The 19,554-nt window shown below is 51.9% G+C and overlaps 10 protein-coding genes across 10 annotated transcripts; 5 read left to right on the top strand and 5 right to left on the bottom strand.

The window, feature by feature from the left end:
- Positions 1–372: 372 nt before the first annotated feature.
- On the bottom strand, positions 373–2,192 carry BD324DRAFT_435981 (hypothetical protein). Its single transcript, XM_022012780.1, has 4 exons — positions 1,998–2,192; positions 1,711–1,951; positions 1,415–1,676; positions 373–1,382 (listed from the first exon to the last, which is right to left on the bottom strand). The coding sequence occupies exons 1-4, from the start codon at positions 2,051–2,053 to the stop codon at positions 544–546; spliced, it is 1,398 nt and encodes a 465-aa protein (XP_021871289.1). The 5' UTR covers positions 2,054–2,192; the 3' UTR covers positions 373–543.
- A 266-nt stretch (positions 2,193–2,458) lies between these two features.
- BD324DRAFT_650858 (putative Methionyl-tRNA synthetase) lies at positions 2,459–5,083 on the top strand (the record flags this gene model as incomplete). The annotated part of the gene is made up of 15 exons (XM_022018220.1): positions 2,459–2,529; positions 2,566–2,615; positions 2,651–2,687; positions 2,724–2,787; positions 2,821–2,862; positions 2,898–2,968; positions 3,004–3,060; positions 3,095–3,236; positions 3,269–3,626; positions 3,661–3,668; positions 3,703–3,814; positions 3,848–3,934; positions 3,967–4,015; positions 4,049–4,214; positions 4,247–5,083. The coding sequence occupies 15 exons, from the start codon at positions 2,459–2,461 to the stop codon at positions 5,081–5,083; spliced, it is 2,151 nt and encodes a 716-aa protein (XP_021871290.1).
- A 224-nt stretch (positions 5,084–5,307) lies between these two features.
- On the top strand, positions 5,308–8,277 carry BD324DRAFT_650859 (hypothetical protein; the record flags this gene model as incomplete). The annotated part of the gene is made up of 9 exons (XM_022018221.1): positions 5,308–5,346; positions 5,389–5,562; positions 5,601–5,622; positions 5,662–5,838; positions 5,874–5,917; positions 5,953–6,031; positions 6,070–7,891; positions 7,932–8,217; positions 8,254–8,277. The coding sequence occupies 9 exons, from the start codon at positions 5,308–5,310 to the stop codon at positions 8,275–8,277; spliced, it is 2,667 nt and encodes an 888-aa protein (XP_021871291.1).
- Positions 8,278–8,329: 52 nt separating this feature from the next.
- BD324DRAFT_625419 (B-cell receptor-associated protein 31-like-domain-containing protein) lies at positions 8,330–9,530 on the bottom strand. The gene is made up of 12 exons (XM_022015798.1): positions 9,437–9,530; positions 9,379–9,391; positions 9,250–9,328; positions 9,181–9,211; positions 9,114–9,134; positions 9,050–9,066; positions 8,946–9,004; positions 8,852–8,906; positions 8,781–8,812; positions 8,521–8,736; positions 8,416–8,486; positions 8,330–8,379 (listed from the first exon to the last, which is right to left on the bottom strand). The coding sequence occupies exons 1-12, from the start codon at positions 9,440–9,442 to the stop codon at positions 8,347–8,349; spliced, it is 633 nt and encodes a 210-aa protein (XP_021871292.1). The 5' UTR covers positions 9,443–9,530; the 3' UTR covers positions 8,330–8,346.
- Positions 9,531–9,672: 142 nt separating this feature from the next.
- BD324DRAFT_436207 (putative ribosomal protein s21) lies at positions 9,673–10,240 on the top strand. The gene is made up of 4 exons (XM_022012781.1): positions 9,673–9,755; positions 9,809–9,865; positions 9,918–10,088; positions 10,148–10,240. The coding sequence occupies exons 1-4, from the start codon at positions 9,752–9,754 to the stop codon at positions 10,177–10,179; spliced, it is 264 nt and encodes an 87-aa protein (XP_021871293.1). The 5' UTR covers positions 9,673–9,751; the 3' UTR covers positions 10,180–10,240.
- A 313-nt stretch (positions 10,241–10,553) lies between these two features.
- BD324DRAFT_642169 (Bestrophin, RFP-TM, chloride channel-domain-containing protein) lies at positions 10,554–12,490 on the bottom strand (the record flags this gene model as incomplete). Its single annotated transcript, XM_022017470.1, has 12 exons — positions 10,554–10,713; positions 10,753–10,795; positions 10,836–10,978; positions 11,014–11,081; positions 11,121–11,175; positions 11,230–11,713; positions 11,748–11,919; positions 11,963–12,014; positions 12,050–12,090; positions 12,175–12,197; positions 12,230–12,386; positions 12,422–12,490. 12 exons carry the CDS (start codon positions 12,488–12,490, stop codon positions 10,554–10,556), a joined length of 1,467 nt encoding a protein of 488 aa, XP_021871294.1.
- Positions 12,491–12,770: 280 nt separating this feature from the next.
- BD324DRAFT_625433 (phosphatase 2C-like domain-containing protein) lies at positions 12,771–14,477 on the bottom strand. The gene is made up of 7 exons (XM_022015799.1): positions 14,251–14,477; positions 14,143–14,209; positions 13,689–14,103; positions 13,505–13,647; positions 13,293–13,469; positions 13,185–13,255; positions 12,771–13,145 (listed from the first exon to the last, which is right to left on the bottom strand). Exons 1-7 carry the CDS (start codon positions 14,348–14,350, stop codon positions 12,865–12,867), a joined length of 1,254 nt encoding a protein of 417 aa, XP_021871295.1. The 5' UTR covers positions 14,351–14,477; the 3' UTR covers positions 12,771–12,864.
- A 107-nt stretch (positions 14,478–14,584) lies between these two features.
- BD324DRAFT_625436 (hypothetical protein) lies at positions 14,585–17,059 on the top strand. The gene is made up of 8 exons (XM_022015800.1): positions 14,585–15,072; positions 15,113–15,193; positions 15,228–15,335; positions 15,373–15,665; positions 15,700–15,906; positions 15,943–16,217; positions 16,260–16,394; positions 16,431–17,059. Exons 1-8 carry the CDS (start codon positions 14,741–14,743, stop codon positions 16,848–16,850), a joined length of 1,851 nt encoding a protein of 616 aa, XP_021871296.1. The 5' UTR covers positions 14,585–14,740; the 3' UTR covers positions 16,851–17,059.
- Position 17,060: 1 nt separating this feature from the next.
- Positions 17,061–17,828, bottom strand: BD324DRAFT_625441 (acyl carrier protein-like protein). The gene is made up of 5 exons (XM_022015801.1): positions 17,519–17,828; positions 17,299–17,437; positions 17,234–17,253; positions 17,166–17,175; positions 17,061–17,127 (listed from the first exon to the last, which is right to left on the bottom strand). Exons 1-5 carry the CDS (start codon positions 17,735–17,737, stop codon positions 17,120–17,122), a joined length of 396 nt encoding a protein of 131 aa, XP_021871297.1. The 5' UTR covers positions 17,738–17,828; the 3' UTR covers positions 17,061–17,119.
- A 93-nt stretch (positions 17,829–17,921) lies between these two features.
- On the top strand, positions 17,922–19,400 carry BD324DRAFT_625442 (ribosomal protein L17-domain-containing protein). The gene is made up of 6 exons (XM_022015802.1): positions 17,922–18,019; positions 18,075–18,159; positions 18,200–18,262; positions 18,310–18,783; positions 18,836–18,927; positions 18,983–19,400. The coding sequence occupies exons 1-6, from the start codon at positions 17,967–17,969 to the stop codon at positions 19,335–19,337; spliced, it is 1,122 nt and encodes a 373-aa protein (XP_021871298.1). The 5' UTR covers positions 17,922–17,966; the 3' UTR covers positions 19,338–19,400.
- Positions 19,401–19,554: the final 154 nt, after the last annotated feature.

Genomic DNA, 19,554 nt, shown 5'->3' on the forward strand with positions numbered 1-19,554 from the left:
CGGGATAATCGTTATGATTTGGGTACCAGCAATAACCGGGTGGGAGATGACTCGAAATCTCAGGTCTGGCCCCTTTCCTGAATCGACCGGGATCGTACGGTAGAGCGGGGGTCGAGAGCCTGTAGTAGTAAAGGCGGACTTGAGTACAACGAGGGGTTTGAACTATATACAAAGGTCGACTTGTATATACATGTCGGATCATGGAGAGCAGTCATGAGGAGACAGGAGGGGGGGCAAGGGTGGAGGGCGAAGGGGGGACGACGCCAAGTCGGTAAAACTTTCGGATCAAAGTAACCGGGTGAGATCTCGGCAAGTCAAGTCACGAGGGCTTTTGCAGCTGCCTGGAAATCACTTATGGAGGGATGAACTGGTGATGAGCCGATGTTTGACCAAGATAGATCGTCTTTCATGTGATTCTTAGACGTGAAAGTCGGTTGCAATGGAAGCAGGCACATCGGATCGATGAGAAATTTCCATCAAGTGTTGTTCGGACGTTTACGTAAACGGTTAGAGAGGCTGCCTACTCCGAATTGTCCCGGACTTCTACATGCCTTTCCGCATAATGTTCCGTCTGATGCGCCGTCTCTCGAGTCCTGGCCCTTCAATAGCGGAGTAATCTACAAACGGTACGTCCTCTCCTGCTTCTAGCAGCGCGCAGAGTGGGAGCTCCATCGCCCCATTCTTGACGATCGCATTGACAGAGGCAAGAGCACTTGATGGCAGAGGACTTGAGAGCGCCACCTTGAAGCCCAACGATGATGGCTGGATCCATCGGATGATCCCGTAGCCCAGAAACACGCCGTCAGGCCGACGTCCCGGCTCATAGATGGTCTCCTCAGGCTCAGACTGGAGCAAACCCACAAGAGCTCCGTTGAGAGCAAGCTCCAAATCCTCATTGATTACTCCGTCGGATCCCTGCCCGACCAGATAGACATTCTGAATGGTCCCGGGGATATTCACTTCCCATGATTGACTCGCTCCCCACCTACCCTCACCTAACATCGCCTTCAAGTACGACATCATCCCGAGAATGCGAAAGTCGGAAGGCGTATAGCGTGCTTGAAGTGGTGAAGTCGGTGCAGGTTGCAGTATGCGATGGATACCTCCCAGCGGCACCGTGTAGGTTGGTGGAGATCCTCCCTCCGCTTCGAATGTAAAGACATGGGTGGGCTCTGCAGCCGACTCGATTGCCTTCAGCAGGTCTTCTCCCAAACCCTTGATCCATCCCTGCGTGTTGATGACCAGTGGCCCTTCCATCTCGTAGCGATAGTAGTCGATCAACTGCCGAATCGCCGATATGTATGCTTCGGGACATGACAACGGCGTATACTCTCCCAGGTGATAGGCCCGAGTAGGTATCGCCGGATGGGTGAATGCAGGACCTAACATGAGCTTCGTCAAACTCCTCACTCACCTAGCACAGGCTCTGTCACTGTCCACAAACCCACGACGCCTCCGCAACTGAATTCACTCTGCCCTAGATCACACTCCAGCCATACGACCCTCTCATGATCTTCGAGAAGCTTATTCAAGGCCGCCCTGGCGAACGTGGACTTGCCACATCGTTTCGGACCACGTATCATGACGACTGGCGTATCGTTCAGCGTGTCTAAGGCATCCCGCCAGGACTCTGGCTCAATATAGGGATACACTGGACTATCGGATTCATCCGAGATCTTCTCATCAGTCAGCCCATTTCCATGTCCTCACCAATGCAACGCCTGGTACGCCCTCGAAGCTCGTTCTAGGCCAAATGGCACTGAAACCGGGCACCCCAAGCTGCTCAACGCCAGTGCTGAGTTCGCTGATTTGGAGTCGCGTTGAGCCTTTGCTCGTGATGACTGGTAGAGGATGAGATGTCGGCGCGAAGACTCGATACTCGATGCCGGGCTTCAGCGTGGTAGATAGCATGTCAACAGGCTTGTCCACTGGAGTGATGCAAAATGTTCCGCTGAGGACAAGGGACTAGCATCAGCTCGAGCCTTGGTTCCGCTCACCTCTTGTCCAAGCTGCACAAGCAGTCTCGAGTCTTCGACTCGAACATTCTCTCCATCTGCTACCCAGGTCGACCGGGCGAATATCGCTGGGCCCGGCGACACCCTCGAGCTACTTGCAATGGGCTCTTCATCCGAGGACTCGTATAATTCGACCGGACGACTGGCCACCGGGTGACTCGGAGAAAAGGCCCTCTCCTTCCCTTTAGACCTTCTTCTCTTCTTGGTTTCTGGCTCCGGAGAAGGGTCCCTCGCTACCTGTCTCGCCCTCCTCGCTGCCAATGCCGACATGTTGGTACAGTGTAGATCACGAGAAGCATCAATCAAAAATTAAATTTCACGTGGCATTGACTTTTGAACATTCGACCCGGCGAGCTGAACATTGAGTCGAACAACCATACCTATCACTCGCACCATTCACCATTCGGATCTCATATCGAGCTCTCAAGGCTCTCAGCTGGAATATGGGGACCCAGCGGATCAGACAAGCCCCAGGGCTGCTTCTTGAGGTACATGACTCGGCAAAAGGGCCAGTGTGAGTCCTACAGAGGAGTTTTGAGCTGAGTGATAGGTTGCCAAAGGATGGACAGCGAAACGTTCTCATCACTTCTGCTCTGCCTTGTGAGTCTGCGGCAAAGGTGTTGCTGATCTCAAAGACGTCAACAATGTTCCTCATCTTGGGAACATCATTGGGTGAGGAAATGTTTCGCTGTCTAGTCTTACCTGCAGATCCACTCTCTCTGCCGACGTCTTTGCGAGGTACTCCCGGACATTGAACGTGCCAACGCTATACGTGAGTCTAGCCTCATTTCGTCGCTGAAGGCAGATATGTGGAACCGACGAATATGGTACTGCTACCGAGACAAAGGTGGGTTTCCCTCATACTCTCTTGCTCACCTCTAGGCGCTGGAGGAAGGTGTCACACCTATGGAGTTGACAACCAAATTCCACAAACTTCATACGGATATCTACAAGTGAGAAGCCTTTCATAATCCCCTGCTGACCTCAGGTGGTTCGAGATCGGCTTTGATAAATGGGGAAGGACATCAACTCCAGAGCACATGGTGTAGGTCAAATCGGGTTGCTCGTCTGAACCTCAGTATCACACAACAGATCTATAAAAACTTGCACGATAACGACCTCCTCCAACTCGAGACCTCTGAACAGACCTACTGCGAAGATGATCAAATGTTCCTCGCTGATCGATTTGTCGAAGGCACCTGCCCGAATTGCGGCTATGAGGTGAGGCACTATGCTAGCCAGGCTAACGCCAGGACGCCCGAGGTGACCAATGCGACAAATGTGCCTTGACGTTCTCTTCCCCTACCGCCCTGCTCCAACCTCGATGTAAACGCAACAAATCACACAAACTCTCTGTCAAACCCTCCACTCACGCTTGCGTCCGCTTGGACCTCTTGCAACCTAGATTGATAGAATGGATGCAAAAGGCCAGAGTCAAAGGCGGCTGGGGATCCAATGCGGTCATCACGGACAAGGGAGAGATTGTCGAGCCGAGAATGCTCGGTGAGGGATTGAGACCGAGTGCCATCACACGAGATCTCAAGTGGGGAGTCGAGGTTCCAAAAGTGGGCATTGCGGAAGAGGACAAGGCATTGGAGGGCAAAGTCATTTGTGAGTTACAATCGTGAATGGCGCTGACCTGTAGATGTCTGGGTGGGTAGCATTTAATCTGCTCTGCTTATGATAGTTTGACGCACCGATTGGATATCCGTCCATCACTGCCACGTACACTGACCAGTGGGAGAAATGGTGGCTGAATCCCGACAATGTTGAGCTCTACCAATTCATGGGAAAAGACAGTGAGTTCACTCCCGGTTCTGAATTGACAGCAGACGTCTACTTCCACACTGTCCTGTTCCCCTCGATGCTGATTGGTGATGGACGCAAATGGACTATGCTGCACAACATCTCATCAACTCGTGAGTGAGAAAGACGATCCCGCTGACTTCAGAATATCTCAACTATGAGGACACAAAATTCAGCAAGAGCCGGAATATTGGGTAAGCGAACCTGTCGTGTGTCGCTGACGACAGTGTCTTTGGCAATAACGCACAGGAGACTGGCCAACCTGCCTCCGTGTGGCGATATTACCTCATCTCTCAGCGCCCCGAGAATGCCGATTCTGCCTTCCTCTGGTCCAGCTTCATCTCTGCGAACAACAACGAGTTACTCGCAAACTTGGGCAACTTCGTCAATAGAGTGAGTGTTCATCAGGTTCGCGCTGACTTCAGGTGATAAAATTCGTCAATGCCAAATTCGACTCGGTCGTCCCTGGAACTGAAACTTCGCTCGACCCCGCTCTCGTCGATGATATAAACGCCCGTCTCGCCGAATATCGCAGTAATATGGACGAGACCAAGCTCAGGGCTGGTCTTGCAACCGCCATGAGCATATCCGGAAGAGGCAACCAATACCTTGCCGAGGCAGGTCTCGACAATGCGCTCCTCGCCAACAACCCTGAACGTTGCGGCGAGGTCCTCCTCAACGCCATCAACTTGATCTACCTCATCAGTGTGGTCTTCCAACCGTTCATGCCGTCCATCACTGATGGAATTTTGCGACAACTCAATGCTCCGGCGCGTAGTCTCCCGAATACCTTCTCTATAGATATTCTTCCTGGTCACACCATCGGCAAAGCCGAGCACCTGTTTAAGAAGATTGACAATGCGAACGGGGAGCAGGAGAAAAAGTGGCAGCAGCAATTTGGAGGTGACGCCGTCGTGGCCAACAAGGTCGACCCTGCTGGACCTGACGGACACCCTGAAGGAGGCAAAGTACCTCGTCCCGCGGATATTCTCCTCAACGAAAAGGCGGAAAAGAAGGCCCAGCATCTTGCTCGGCAGGCTGAACTGAACCGCAAGAAGAAGGAGAAGGACGCCGAGTCGGAAAAGCTCAAATCTCCTGAACAGCGGGATTTGGAAGCACGAGTCGAGGCCCAAGGAAAGCTTGTAGCGTCTCTCAAGTCTGGTAAGGTCGAGGGCAACGTAGAGGAGGCCATGGCCAAGGCGAAAGAGTTAAAGTCAGAGTTGGCAGATTTGCGCAAGAAGTTGAAAGAGACGTCATTGTAATATGCATGGTACCATTCCTTTGTCGGTGATCCTCGGCAAGAAGTGTCGTTGAAATCCTTTGTAACGTTGACCCTCCGTCTGCATCGAACGGTGAATCTCCTCTTTGACGTTGGTTCTCACTCTGACGCGATTTTTCTGAGCGCGACCGACTTTCCTGAACATTGACTTTCAACCCGTCCCCTGGGCTCGGCTTTGTTCTGCCTGGGGCGACATATCTATCCACCATGGTCGCCGTCAGGCAGATGAGGAATATCCTCATGGAGGTATGCTTCGCTCTGGTGGACATTGAGCTGACGTCCATTCAGCTGAGGAAGGTATGTCAACACCCCTACCTCTCAGCTCCAGAGTTGGAATCAGAAGAAGTCCCAGAGGAAGAGCAACATCGACAGTTGATCAACGCATCTGGCAAGCTGGCCTTTCTCAAGCTTCTTCTCCCCAAATTGAAAGACAGAGGTCATCGAGTTCTTCTGTTCTCACAGGTGGGCATTGAAACCCTGAAAAACAATGTTGACGATAGTTCAAAATCGCCCTTGACATTAGTGAGGATCGGTCGAGTGTCTCGCTGACAATTGGTCTAGTCGAGGACTTTCTCCATGGCGAAGGATACAAGTTCCTCCGACTTGATGGAGACGTTCAACAAGCCAAACGGCAAAAGGCAATGGATGCTTTCAATGCTCCTGATTCTGACTACTTTATCTTTCTCCTGACAACTCGCGCTGGAGGCGTGGGGATCAACCTCGCTACAGCGGATACTGGTGAGAGCAGCATGCCTGAGCTTGGCTGATAGCAGTCATCATCTACGATCCAGATTTCAATCCTCACCAGGACCTACAGGTGAGTTCTCCAGACCGCGCTCCTGACCATTTCAGGCGATAGCTCGGAGTCATCGATATGGACAGCAGAAGCGAGTCCTGGTGTTCAAACTCATGACGAAGAATTCTGTAGAGGGTAGGTGTCACCCCATTCTGTCCGTTGCTGATTCTCAGAACAAATCATACTAAACGGGAAGAAGAAGATGGTGCTCGATCACCTCGTCGTGCAGCAAATGGGCAAGGAGAATGAAGAAGGCGATATCAACGATCTGCTCCTTCGTGGCGCGGCGGCCCTTTATGAAGCCAATGAGGATGGGATCGCTGCGTCTGACATTCGATACTCATCCAAGGATGTGGATGCTCTCATCGACAAGGTCGAAGCGGATGCTGAAGCAGAAGCCAAAGCGATGGAAGAACGAGAGCGAGCAAAAGCCTCAGGTCAGGCGGCTGAGGAGCCCAAAAAGGAGACCATGTCTTTTGGCTTTGCCAAGATGTGGGAGGCGGATAGGCATCGACTTGAGGAGCTCGATGAGGATGACAAGCTGGAAGATATGGACGCGAATGCTTGGCAATTGGTGGTGGACAATGCCCGCAAAGCTCGAGAGGCGACGCGATTGGTCAACATGGCCAATGGACGATCCAAGCGAACGGCAGCGACTGTAAAGTACGGGCAGCCTGAACCGATACATTCTGCCTCTGACGACAATACGCCAAAGAAGGACAAGCGCAAGTACAAGAAGCGAAAAGCTGGTACATCGTCTGAAGATGCCGACTTTGTCGATGGCGTGGACTCGACAGACTCAGAGGAGAGTTTAGACTCAGTTCCTGATATCGGCGCGTTGGACCAAGATGGGAATCCGATCATCTTGCGAGGTCTCGTTGCCGGCGAAGCGTTGACGAAAAGGCAAAAAGTCGCAGCATATAGAGCTGCCCAGGCGCTCCAAAATGGCGCACCTCTACCCAAGCCACGACCCAAGGAGACGGCAGAGGAAAGAGCGATACGAAAAGCCAATCGCCGAGAGGAGAAGCTCGCGGCGAGACAGCAGAAATATGAGGCCATGCTTGCTGCACATGCCTCCTCACATCCCGCCGAACCTGTGAACACCGTCCCTGAACCCCGTCCCATCACGATCGACATGGCCACCATTCGGGCAGCAAGAGAGATCTGCCAGTGGCTCTATCACATGCTTCGCGAATTTGGCCATCTACCTTCACTCGCCGCGTGGGCAGAGATGGCCTTGCCTGAGATTCCTCCGGGCCGACGAGAGGATATCTATCGACGATTAGCTGGTGATATCGACGCAGAGCTTTTCCGACTAAATCAACCGGCTTACTTCAACCGCGTCGATCACAGCACCACGGTCCTCTTGCTCCTGCGAAACGGCTATCCCATCATCCCGGACGTAGCAGATTCGACCTTACCTGCGTTGCCGGGCGATGCTTATAAACAATCTATAGCTGTGGCACCAGCAGCAGCAGCAGCAGCAGCAGCAGCAGCAGCAGCAGCAGCAGCAACAGCAGCAGCAACAGCAGCAGCTCGACCGATAGCGCCCGCGCCCGGCCCAAGTTCTGAACCACACGCCCCCGTGCAAGAACAACGAGGGGAATTGTTCGACAGTCTCTTGGAAGCTTGTCCTCAATGTAGCGGAGAACATCCTCTGAGTGAATGCCCGCGGACTGCAACATCGGAAGCCATGCCCGCTCAGGTCGAATCCGCCATGTCTGAGCCATCCATACCGCAGGCCACACCGCCCGTCAAGCTCAACAATTCCCAACCGGCGGCTTCCCCATTTTCGCAGATCGCTCGACCTGCATCCCGCTCCAAAAGCGTCATGTCACGTCAAAGCCTCGGGAATGGCTCGACCATCGACGCCGCCATCGTCGTTGACTCTGACGACGAGACTAATCTGCCGCCATGTCCCATTTGTGAGACTGCCCCGATGCATCCAGCCAGACGTTGTCCAGTGGTACTCGAGGGCCCAAATGCAATCAAGATGTGAGCGTCACCGTGATATCTTCGCTGAACTCCCTCTCAGGGCGATGCGTCGGTTCGACCCCTCGGACCCGGTTTGGCTCAACCTTCGCGCCTTGTTTGACGAGCAAGCTACCGAAGAAGCCATGCCATCATCTCAAGCGCACCCGTGTGCGTTCTGCGGGACCGTCTGCGGCCGTACCATCCGTGCTTGCGCGGGCGTTAATGGTGGTCGAAAAGCCCTCAAAGACAGGATCAAACGAATGGAAACGGTAAGACAGGAAGGATCGCCCAGATCAAGCGAGCTTGCCAAAAGTCTGGTAGAAGAGTTGTACGATTGCTACCTCAAGGTGAGTGGCCTGACTATGCGTTGCTCACTGCTCCAGTGGTCACGAAACGAGCCAATGTGACGATTTACGGATAGACACATCATTGTAGCGACATTTCATGGATGACTGAACGTAAATATGATCGTCTATCTAGTCGTGTTTCTTATTAGAGGTTGAGCCGGTCTGCAAGTTAGCGCTGTACGACACGTTTTACCTCACCGCCTTTGCGTGCTCATCAGCTAGTCGGTTGTACTCTGCGTTCTGCTGAGCAGCCTGTTTCTTGAGGTTGTCTAAACTTCAGCAGAGCACCTCTAGGTGACTTACCAAAATCTCGGCCTTGAGCCTTTCCACTCTCGACCTGAGCTTCAAGCTCCTTGATTCTCTTCCTGAGCTCTTCGCTCTCTCCCGCCGCACCACTCGCTTTGGCAGTACGTTGTTGAAGAGTAGAATAGTTTTCTTGGACGTGGATGAAGTCGAGGATAATGTAGAAGACTCGAGAGAGGATGAGGGAGAGGAAAAGGGTGGCACCGGTCAAGTACACTGAAGAGCGTGATTAATGGTTGAAGGCATCTTTTGATGCTCACGATTTCTCTGAGCGTAGAATTTCCTAGCGGCGCTGGAAGTGTCAGCGTTGATTGAAGAGCAGTGAACTCACTAGTTCGTTTCTGTTCTGACGTCTGGCATCTCATTCTTCATCTTGGCGCCGGCTCCTGAGGAGGTCAGCCGATGTCCTGCAAGTGACAGCTTACCCTCCTGAGCGATTCTGACCATTCTTTGCAGTGCATCGATAAAGAGGACCGCGACGAATCTAATCAAGTGAGCTCATCGAGTCATCACAGGCGTACGAGCTCACATGAATGTGATTTTCAACTAGGATGATATCAGAGAGGTTCGGTGGGCGACAGGGATCAACTCACAGCATATTGCACCTTGGCGACCTGTATCGTGTGAGCTGACACAGACAATGAATGCCACAGAGCTCACTACTGGGTTTTCGCTGAGGAAATGAAACATTCTGAAGGGTAAGTCTGGCCAGCATGCCCTTGTACCCACTTCTTTCTCATGGCAAATGGCATGGGACAGATGATCGTCGTGAAGAGCAAAAGCTCAGACATGAGCAGACCAAAGCAGACTATGCAAAGGTCAGCTTCTTCAAGTCTATCAAGTCTTCGGCCAGCTGACGAGTGTAGTAGAGCTACTCAAAGGTCAGCGAGAGACAAAGCAAGAGCATAGGACTCACTGTCATCCTGTGAGATTGTTCAGCTGGATGAGCCAAGACGAGTTGTAGATATTCGAGCGATTGATATCAAGTGAATAGCAAACGAGGAGTGACAATGCACGACAGCGATCCAATGACGTCTGATGCTATCCGCGTGTACAAATGCCACGTTCAACGAATGCCACACTCTTTCAAAATCGAAACTCCGAGAAATGCCGAGGAGGTCCCATAGGGATTTCGAGGTTTTTTGGGCTCACAGCAGCAGTAGGGCCTCGCCGGTCGAAAGGTTCAAGGATCCTGTGAATCACTCTTTTCAACCTCACACATCTATTCATCATGGGTAAGTTTCGATAGCCTGCTCTCGATGAGAGACACAGCTGACTCTCTCCTCAGAGAACGACAAGGGTGCCCTCGTGGATCTTTACATCCCCAGACATTGCTCTGCGACCAGTGAGTCGTCATTTCTCGCCGCTTGTCGATATACTGATATGCCTTTTTGCAGACCGTCTCATCACTGCCAAAGACCACGCTTCTATCCAGATCCAGATCGCCGATGTCGACGCCGATGGAAAGGCCATTAAGGGAAAGTCTACTACCATCGCCATCTGTGGACGAGTGAGAGCTCAGGGAGACTCGGATGACTCTATCAACCGAATCGCTCAGAAGGACGGTCGTGAGTGAAGGAAGATTCGGCAAACTGTGCAAAGGAAACAAGCACTGACCAAAACACAGTGCTGAAAAACGTCTGGACCTACTCTCGTTAGGACAGTGTAGCGTTTGGGCTTGATGCATTGATACGCGGAAATGGTGGAAGCCCGACATACTGACTAGAGGGAAGCTCCGGCACGGTTATTTTGAGACATACCTGGGGGTTGGGTATGGCACATCAGCGATCTCTGACATGTGATGGGGAGGCAGTCTTGCTGTCATAAATGGTCGGCGGACTCCCACTTGAGGCAGTGACTCTCAGGTGGATGTAAAGGCCAATCGGGAGACACTCGAGGTCGGCTTGAATGACCATGTGGGACAATGCAGGAGAGAATGGAGAGCGAGCGACATATGGCATGGGATCTATACGAGGCTTGGCGTACAAAGTGGAGACAACATCGGGTCAAAAGGGCGAGACGGATGAGCGATATTAATCTCCGCCATCGTCATCTACGTCAAGCGGTCCATCGAGGGCACTGAAGTTCCCGGTCGGGTCGTCTTCGTCGCCCTGGGGCAAATTCTCAAGCAGTGCCTCGCACTCGCACAACAGCTCCGTACAGAAGAGATCAAGATTGAGATCGCACGGATCGCTGCGAGTGTCAGATGTGTGGTCGACCCTTCTTACTTACGTTCCGAAAGGCTGTTCCACTTGCGCGGCGATTCCTTCGATGCCTGTAGAATGTCAGCTGATGATGCCATCATATGAGCTGACCCATGTAGATCAAGGCGATGCAGAACATCAAGGGTACCATCTTAAGCTTGAGAGTATCGACCAGCACGAAGGGCAGGATGGAGAGCAAGAGACTGGTTGCTTGCTTCATGTGGACAGCTACGATATAGGGCATTGGCGTTTGACTATCATCAGTAATCTTGCAAGCTTCGACACTTACACGACGCGCTCCATGGATCCGAGCTGGTCGATCATGGATTGAACTAGCGATTGCATGGAGTTGACGCCCTTGCAAGTCAACCCTGTGCATGCACATCGGCGACTTACAGCTGGTCCGACGTGCTCTAGACAGCCGAGTCGACGGAAGCGAAAGATACCTCTGCTGATGTCATGCGCACTAAACGATGTCAATTCACGTTCACGCTCGCAGTCTCACATGATCAACGGAAGACCCAGCTCAATCATTCTACCCATACCGGCCTGAGCACGGATATACGAATGGGTCCTGACTCGAACGTCTGATTCTGTCTTGGCCAATGTTGGCCGAACTCCCGGCTTGATCAACGGCGTTTGCTCCGTGACGACTTGTGGCTGTGGCTTTGGATCTGATGCTTGTGGAAAGATGACACGGACGGCACTGGGACGTCTCCGACGAACGGCCAATCTGGGTCGACGCGGCTCCAATGGGCCGACTTGGTCGTCCTCCATTGTGAGGTGGGATGAGGTCGTGGATTTTGCACCTATGGAGTGACTGGAGAGCTTGTGATGTAGGGGAGACGCTTGTATCCCCATGGCAGACTCTTCGTCAACCATACATTGCCCAGGTAGCCCAGTATGCACAGCTTCAGGTGAGTCGGCGATATCGTGAGGAGGCAAAGATGGCGTGCTTTGACGCGGAAAGAGTCGGCGGGGAAGCAGGCCTGCATCGTCAATATAGTCTATAGAGGTGCTCACCCCTCAGGTCCTCATGATGGACACCTCCTTCATCTCTGAGATGGTGCTTCGTCGCTACGACGAAAGCTACTACAGATCGGATCAGAGTCTTCTTTTCTGAGTTCAGTTGCGCCCGAGTGATGGTAGTTGGAATGTCGGGGTTCGTCGGGAGACAGACGTAGACCCATATCAGCTGAATGGATATTAGCTCGGTCAAGTTCTACCACTCAGCTCACACGTGAGAGGTTTCGAGCATTTGAGATGAGTGTCGTAAAATCTTTCCGACCGCTACGGTGTCAGAGGTGCACCCTAAGGCGACTCACGCAGAATATCGCTCGTACGCCGAGGAGTTACTAAACGTAAGCTCACGCGTCTCATTATACCTACCGAAAGACTCAATGTCAGTATCGTTGCTCATCTGGATCCGCTCACCTAAAAGCAATCCCACGACGACGGAGAGCAACGGCACTACTGTTAGTAAGTGTCGCCAGCGCCATTCTCACCAATGTCATTTCGAAGTCCCACCTCTTTCCCCCACCACAGCGAGATGGCGGCGACACCTGCTGACCAGAAAGTAATGCAAAGCACAGGCTTCAAGATCATAGGTATGATACTTGCGCGGAAGACGAGGACGTCCGCTAACCAGGATACCTTGGAGGTCTGTCGAGTCAGGTGGGATCCGCCCCAAATCTCACCTTTGGCTTGTGTTCCTCTACTGCCTGCATGGAGAGCAAGGTGGACAGCGTATGCACGGGGAACGTCATATGCCTCTACGTGGCAGTCAGCTCAGACTCTTTCGAGCGTGTCGGTGCTAGACAGCTGGCAACTAGCTTGGAATCCTCCATTCCGGTGCTCACAAAGGTCCCACTTGATCCAGAAATCTCTTTGCCTTTATCGGGACTGGCATCGCGGTACGACATGATATCTGAGCTGATCTTCGATGCCGTAGACACCGCCAGTAGCACCTGAAATCGTTCCGATATACGTGCAACAACGCGATGGTGAGTGGATGGGAAATCTCCGCCTTTCAGCTGAAACACGCCAGTTCTGAACTTGTTTCAGAAATTTGATTCCGATCCATGCTTTGATAAATGCTATGATGAATGCTCGACCTCCTTCTTTCCCCCAGCAAGACTCCCTACATCCTCTGCATCCTTGTATTCATCATGCCAGCTTGATTCCGACGATACTCTCTCCTCGCTTCGGTTGAGTCTTGACCTTTGACTTGACCCCATCCTGCGAGCGGTACAACAATACAAGTACAATTGTCGTCAGCATTCAGGTCTTCTCCAAAATGAATGATGGTGGTGGCTGCTCGTGTCGGGTCCGAGGCATTCCGAGCGAGATCGATAATCTCTTGATCTGACATGAGATCAGTCAAACCATCTGTCACTAGGACAAGGTACGAGTATTCGGCTCCTGAATTATCAGCCAAAGCATCGAAACGATACCCCTCACCCTTCAGAACACGAGAGATCACTTCTGGCTCTGCAGTCACGCCGGATGACTTCCAATCGCCATCGCCAAATCTGCACATCAGCAATTATCTCGTGGCGCCTCAATCACCCTCTAGTATTCTCTATAGCTCCCATCCACTTTGACTCCCCAAACGAATCTTGAATCAGATTATCCGCCCCCATCCGTCGTAATCTGGCAGCCTCGACACGAGCTTCCGCATGATGCCTCTCGGTCAGAGGCACAACCTTGCCAGTCGGAGCATGACACAGAAGTACACGGGTGTCCCTACAGATCAGCTCGATGAATCTACTCTAGCTTACCCGCAATGTCCCACAGTGAGAAACACCTCTTTTGCGGCCCAATAAGGTACAGCCGGAGAATCCAAGGAATGCAGGAGCAACACGCTGGCCGTCGATCCCATCTTGTGAGACTCTTCATATTTCTTCAGAATATCTTGGTCTGCCTTCGCGTGTGAGCTTCAATTCTTCCCATTGTGTGACTGACTTGTAGAAAAGCCAGAGTCAACCTCTCTTCAAGCGTCATGACCTTCCCACTTGGCCCGCTCGTAGAGGTCTGGGCTGACGCGTCACTCGTTTGACCTGCCTTTGTCCACTTTGACAACACTCCCCCACGCCAACGTTTGAAGTACCCTTGATGAGTTGATTTGGTCCATTGTACCAGAGAGTTGGCATGATCCGATTGGACAGATTCAATCAAGTTGTGCAGATTCTCAGCTAGATGTGTTGATACTTGAGCTCCTCCATGGCCATCATAGATGCCGAAAAATGCTACTTGGGAGGCTAAGAAGGGTGATCCGGCTTTGCTCGCGTCCCACTTGTATTTGATCTTTTCTAGAGAGTATTGTATCTCTGCAGGGGAGAGCTGTAGGGCATGCACAGCCGATTGATCTTGCTGCTCGCTGAAAACAAAGTCAGTAGGAGTCTCGATGTCTCCTTACGCTGATGTGCCTCTAGCTGCTTGAATCCCAACAATCTTTGGCGAAGGAAAGGGTACTTTGAAGGTGCCTACAAGGTGTCAACTCAACTCATGACCTTTGTCAACACACCTCCCGGTGTCGGTCCCCTGATGAAATCATGGGATGCTCTTCTACCGCCTTCTGAGCCTCTCCACTGGCTTATCAGCCGCCTCGTGACATGTGATCTCATCCAGCATATAGCATGCGATGGGAATGCAGGATTTCAGAACAGGATGCGTCAACATTGGAAAGCGACGGCTTGTGTGGGGTAAATAGAATGCTACGCGGGGGGTTGGGTATCAAAATTTGACGTGGCAAACTTCTCAAACTCCGTTTATCGGCTTTTGATCGTTGTCGGCGGTCATCGCCGCTTTGGTCGCATTCAATTGGGAAAAGTCAAGTCAGTTGGGACGCGCTCTTGAACCTTTCGTATACTCTTCATCAAGTCTTGCAGTCAGACGAGTTCAAAAGGAAGTCTTTGAGGTCGTTTAGGAAGAGTGGAAATGGTGAACTAGATTGGAGCTCCCTATATCTCTTCCCGTCCGTCAATTCCTTGTCGCCAGCTCGAGACAGCATCACTATGCCGTCGGATGAAGGGAAGGAACCGGATCGATCGTCGTCAGAGTCCATCACTCCACCGCCGGCAACTAACGCCAACGATACGCATGTGAAGATGGAATCCGACCTCGATGTCAAGCCAGATTCCAATACACCGCTTGACCAAAAGCCATTGCTCAAAGCTGCGCCATCCGAGTACATAAAGCCAGGAATCCAGGAGGAATTTGAGGTGGACGACAAGGAGGACGTTATCGTGATTGATGAGAAACAAATCGAGAAGGCCAAGGAAAGACATCAAGCCGATCTCAAGCATCACCATTATGAGCCTCCTCAAGCTGAGCGAGTTCAGGATGAGTGAGCACAAAACTGGTAGCTGTTCGCTGAAGCCACCAAGTTGGCAAGTCGCATACGTCTGGGCGTTCATCGTGAAGTTTGATCAACAGTCAAAGATCCGAAAGTTAGAATGCTTGGAGGAGTAGGTCCAGCCTTTCGAACGATGCTGATATCAGCCTCGAGCAGTGCCTCATGGAGCCGGTGGCTAATCGACCGGACGACATCCTCGAAGGAATACTCATTCGATTTCTCAGCAATCTCAAGCCCGGTATTCGGAACCTAGAGTAAGTGGAGTGTGCACTGCCGATACTGACGATTCAGCTGCACCAGCATACAACATCATTTATCAGCCTACATTTCATACGCCTTATTGAACGACCGCGATTTCACCGTTTGGGATCGACCTTGGGCACCGAATGAGCAAGCCAGAGGGTCCTGCTGCAATTCTTCACCTGAAAGGAGTGAACTTGGGAGACTGCGGTATGAGGGAGAGCCTCTTGAAGAGAGGGAGAAGAAGAATCCTATCAAACAGGTCGAAGAGAGGGGCGGAGGCTTGTTTGAGCTGAGCTGGAGTGAACGCGCCAAACTGTTGCGACAGCTCGTGGATTGGCAACGTGAGTCAAAGGTCCCCGCGGAGCTGATCTGGAGTGGCATATTCTGAACCGATAAAGCAAATTATCAACAAGAATAACAAGGTTGGGGAAGGGCGAGGTGCGAAAAAATCGGCTGCCGAGGAGGATAAGAAAAAGGCAGGATCAGGGACAGGAGCGACTGCGGCCCCGTCGACTGAAGATGAAATCAAACTTTCGCCTCTCGGTCAGGATAGGGACAAGAATAGAATATGGTCGCTTGATTGTGAGTTCGCATTTTGGGTGGATCCGCTGAGACCAGACTCAAACCGTTTATATAAATCTGGCAATCCATTCAAACGCCCGTGTCCAGTCACAACCATCTCTTCCACTCGCGCTGAGTATCAAGCTCTCATCGACCGGTATGCAGCGCATGGCACCGTCAAAATGGAAAAGCTCAAACCGAAAGAGGGCAAGGCGAAATCCACCAACGCCGAGATTGTCGCATATAAAAAATTGATCAAGGGGATAGAAGACGAGAAAGAGTTGGCGGAAAAGTTGACAAAACGGTTGCCTGAGATCGAAAAGGAGGAGGCGGTGAGGCGACACATCGCGCACTGCAGCAGCTGATTCTTTTAGCGCATTCAACGAGCACGGAGAAAGATCGCCGCTGCTGTCGAGCTTGCTCAGCAAGCTGAGTTCAGGTCCACGAGGACCCGCAGAACGGGACGTAATGTGAATTATCGATATGATGATTTTGAAGAAGATGAAGAAGTGAGCCATCGTTTGGACTCCGCTGACATGTGACAGGATGACTATCGATCCAACAAGCGGAGTAGAAGAGACAACGCCTCCTTCAACCAACCGAATGTGGATCACCGCGGACGACCTGTCATACCCGGCGAGAGGAGATCTAGCCGATTCTCTCGCGACAAGGAATACAGGGAATCTCCTTCACCCCCACGGGACGATGATGGGGACATGGCTTCGCAGGCGTCTCACGAGCCATCATCAGCCCCACTTATGAGTGGCAACAGCAGTGACGGTGGGAGTAGGCAGAGGAGCAATGGGCAGGTGAAACAGAGCCGCGGGATGAAAGGGTACGCCTGGGTGGAAGAAATTGTGCCGTACAGCCAATTGCGCGACAAGGAAAAGGAAGAGCATCGAAGGGGGCAAGAGCACCCCGTGGGCGATGGGAATGACGAGGAGCGACCTGTCGCGGGATCTTGAGCTCCGCATGACTGCCATGACAAGGCCGCGACAGCCGACGGGGACATGGCGGATAGTGATTGCGCGCCCTCGCGATTGGCGAGATGCTCAAAAACAAAGAGGGACTCGCCAAAGCACCGCACAGCACACTGTGAACATTATTGTACTGCTTGTATTCCTCCAAGTCATAAGTACCTAGAATCATGCCAATTTGCATTTTGATACAGGGCTCCTCATGCTGCTATCGGGTTGCATGAAATCAGAAATGAGATACTGCGATCGTTTCGTAACTAGTGAGCTGAAATTGTCAGCAATTTACTTGACAGACAAGCTCACCGTCTGGAGTCTGTATCCGGGAGGCCAGTCACGTCAATATGAAGTTTGAACATCTCAACTGCACTAACCTGAGAAATGTAGTCGATCGCTAATACTGTCAGCATGGGGGTGTCTAGCTCGATCCATGACTCACCTTGTTGAACTGTAGTGATGGCATCGGCCTCGTCGTCCGGGATCTCGATTCCAAATTCCTCCTCAATGGCCATGACGACTTCAACAGAGTCGAGCGAGTCGAGTCCGAGATCGTTAGTAAAGGAAGAGGAAGTGCTGAGCTGGAGAACTATCAATACGTGTGTCCAAGCAGGCAACACAGCGCCTAGCGACCGGATCTGTGCGGTAAACCTTTTACCCACCTTTGCGGCGTTGACCTTTTCAAAGTCTTTTATGACCTCCATTATCCTCTGAGTGATATCCTCCTTACTCAATCCAGCAGAAGCGGCATATCCACGAGCAAGAGATAGAGAAGGAACAGGGAGTCGGAGAGCAAGAGGAGCGATGGGTCGAGCAGCGAGCAGGACAGAGGATGATCCTGCTCGTGGCAATGATTTGAGAGCTAGTCGAAGAGCTGCCATGGTGATGATAGCAGAATAGGAAGTTGTATGAGCTAGGAAAGACAGAGACGAAGGTAGCCTGCCTGCCTACCAGCCTGCCAATCGGTCATCATCATTCCCGGGAAATATCGGCAATTTGTGAATGTGGCACTGGCGTTACACCCCCCGAAGCTAGGGGATGCTTAAATATTTCAATCGGATAGCCAATGCAGCAGCAGCTCAAACTATCTCGACGACGAACAAGTGAATCATGAGACACGGCAAGAAGCTCAAAAAGCTGACCGGAGGAGATACAACTCTCAGGTAAGATTCTCAATGGTTGCGCTCATGAGGGCTCAACGCTGATGTGTCGCGTCAGACACCTTGTGACTGCCCTCCTGCATCATGAAATGATCCAGACCACAGTGCCAAGGGCGAAGATCGCGGCGAGAATGGCAGAAAAGGTAGAGTCGAGTCCTTCTCTCACAGACGCTGACACTGAAGATCATTACGATGGGCAAGAGAGCCACGTTCAATTCAAGAAGATCGGCCGCTGCTTTCCTACGGGTGAGTGTTCATGTCAAAGTGGGCATCGACTGACTCCCTCTCTGTAGAAACCACATTCACACAATGTCAGTATGGAATACCGATTGAGGTCCAAAACGCCTCCACCCAACGCTCCACTCGGTTACCCAGGTATCCCTGAGGATGCTGTCCCGGGAACGTATCGTCATCCCACATCATTGATACCGAAAGTTTTCGAAACGCTCGCAGAGAGATACAAAGCTCGAAACGGAGGATACACCAGGATACATCGTTTCGGTCGACGTCAGGGAGATGCGGCACCTTCTGCCATCTTGACATTGGTCGATGGGCCTAGGGATCTGAATTTTGAGTTATTGGCGAGGCAGTTGGGCAAAGAAGCAGCAGCTGCACAGTACCTGGGAGAGGGGGAAGTCATTAGAGGCGGACTGGACGATTGGTTGCCGACGGTATCCAAGGATCTCAGACAGTCCATTGCGCTGGCACTCAAATATAGGCCAGCGGAGGATAGGACGGCATTTGAGAGCAAAGCTAGGGCTTTCGCAGTGAGTCAGACTCGAGCTTGTGTGCGCGATTGCCAACTGGTTGTTTGTTTAGGACGAGCTCGCGGCTGAATACGCCATTTATGGAGAACACATGACGGATGGACATCGAGATCCAGTATGGAATGACGAAGTCATGGACGTGATGTAAGTGCAAACCTTGTTATCTCAATCCTTTTGCTGTTTGCTCACATTTACACAGTGAGCCACCCCCGAACACGGCTCGCAAGATCAAATCAGGAGAGCGGCTGGCCGGTATGGAGACCCACTTGACGGGTCTTCAATTGGCCCGAAAAGCACTAGCGAAAGAACCATGGGAGAGGAATAGGACAACAAGAGGGAATCCTCAAGAGTCGCATGAGGCAAGACGTCTCAGGATCGAGGCTGAGCAAAAGCCTCGATACTTGACCGAGAGAGAGAAGCCGAAACCCAAGTCTGCGAAGAGAGATGATGTTTTGAATGAGGAGAGGCCGAAGGTACTGGACGATATCATTAGGGAAGCTGGAGATGTCAGACCTGCCTCGGCTGCTGATCTCATGTCTCGTCTGCAGAGGTGAGGCGAGAGGGTTGTCTATAGCTGTCAATTGTATTTATTATTGCATTTTGCATCTCCATCGGAAAAACCTTCACTTTCGGTTCAATTATTTCGGCGAACATGATTCTGCCTCTTCACAACGTCCTGAAGATGCGGCGGGTCAGATGACGTTGAGCGATGAGAGGTCTGCGAGTAGCCAGGTGGGTCGCTTCAATGGGCTCAGAGCTTATCTTCATTCT

Source organism: Kockovaella imperatae (genome assembly GCF_002102565.1).
Source record: "Kockovaella imperatae strain NRRL Y-17943 chromosome Unknown BD324scaffold_6, whole genome shotgun sequence".
NCBI classification, from domain to species: domain Eukaryota; kingdom Fungi; phylum Basidiomycota; class Tremellomycetes; order Tremellales; family Cuniculitremaceae; genus Kockovaella; species Kockovaella imperatae.

What these genes read in the sequence shown, in the direction of transcription:
- BD324DRAFT_435981 (XM_022012780.1), bottom strand. Translation starts at nt 2,053, where the DNA reads ATGGAGAGAATGTTCGAGTCGAAGACTCGAGACTGCTTGTGCAGCTTG. An exon ending in GCGTACCAGGCGTTGCATTG is followed by an intron (nt 1,677 to 1,710) that starts GTGAGGACATGG and finishes ACTGATGAGAAG; the next exon opens with ATCTCGGATGAATCCGATAG. An exon ending in AGTGACAGAGCCTGTGCTAG is followed by an intron (nt 1,383 to 1,414) that starts GTGAGTGAGGAG and finishes AGCTCATGTTAG; the next exon opens with GTCCTGCATTCACCCATCCG.
- BD324DRAFT_436207 (XM_022012781.1), top strand. An exon ending in CAGACATTGCTCTGCGACCA is followed by an intron (nt 9,866 to 9,917) that starts GTGAGTCGTCAT and finishes GCCTTTTTGCAG; the next exon opens with ACCGTCTCATCACTGCCAAA. An exon ending in AATCGCTCAGAAGGACGGTC is followed by an intron (nt 10,089 to 10,147) that starts GTGAGTGAAGGA and finishes ACCAAAACACAG; the next exon opens with TGCTGAAAAACGTCTGGACC.
- BD324DRAFT_625433 (XM_022015799.1), bottom strand. Translation starts at nt 14,350, where the DNA reads ATGAGATCACATGTCACGAGGCGGCTGATAAGCCAGTGGAGAGGCTCA. An exon ending in GCTATAGAGAATACTAGAGG is followed by an intron (nt 13,256 to 13,292) that starts GTGATTGAGGCG and finishes GCTGATGTGCAG; the next exon opens with ATTTGGCGATGGCGATTGGA. An exon ending in GATCTCTCGTGTTCTGAAGG is followed by an intron (nt 13,146 to 13,184) that starts GTGAGGGGTATC and finishes CTGATAATTCAG; the next exon opens with GAGCCGAATACTCGTACCTT.
- BD324DRAFT_625442 (XM_022015802.1), top strand. Translation starts at nt 17,967, where the DNA reads ATGAGACACGGCAAGAAGCTCAAAAAGCTGACCGGAGGAGATACAACT. An exon ending in CGGCCGCTGCTTTCCTACGG is followed by an intron (nt 18,263 to 18,309) that starts GTGAGTGTTCAT and finishes CCCTCTCTGTAG; the next exon opens with AAACCACATTCACACAATGT. An exon ending in GACGAAGTCATGGACGTGAT is followed by an intron (nt 18,928 to 18,982) that starts GTAAGTGCAAAC and finishes ACATTTACACAG; the next exon opens with TGAGCCACCCCCGAACACGG.
- BD324DRAFT_625419 (XM_022015798.1), bottom strand. An exon ending in TCCTCAGCGAAAACCCAGTA is followed by an intron (nt 9,135 to 9,180) that starts GTGAGCTCTGTG and finishes CACACGATACAG; the next exon opens with GTCGCCAAGGTGCAATATGC. An exon ending in GGTCAGAATCGCTCAGGAGG is followed by an intron (nt 8,907 to 8,945) that starts GTAAGCTGTCAC and finishes TGACCTCCTCAG; the next exon opens with GAGCCGGCGCCAAGATGAAG.
- BD324DRAFT_625436 (XM_022015800.1), top strand. Translation starts at nt 14,741, where the DNA reads ATGCCGTCGGATGAAGGGAAGGAACCGGATCGATCGTCGTCAGAGTCC. An exon ending in GCTGAGCGAGTTCAGGATGA is followed by an intron (nt 15,073 to 15,112) that starts GTGAGCACAAAA and finishes GAAGCCACCAAG; the next exon opens with TTGGCAAGTCGCATACGTCT. An exon ending in TAGAATATGGTCGCTTGATT is followed by an intron (nt 15,907 to 15,942) that starts GTGAGTTCGCAT and finishes CGCTGAGACCAG; the next exon opens with ACTCAAACCGTTTATATAAA.
- BD324DRAFT_625441 (XM_022015801.1), bottom strand. Translation starts at nt 17,737, where the DNA reads ATGGCAGCTCTTCGACTAGCTCTCAAATCATTGCCACGAGCAGGATCA. An exon ending in AAAAGGTCAACGCCGCAAAG is followed by an intron (nt 17,438 to 17,518) that starts GTGGGTAAAAGG and finishes ATAGTTCTCCAG; the next exon opens with CTCAGCACTTCCTCTTCCTT. An exon ending in CATCACTACAGTTCAACAAG is followed by an intron (nt 17,254 to 17,298) that starts GTGAGTCATGGA and finishes TGACAGTATTAG; the next exon opens with CGATCGACTACATTTCTCAG.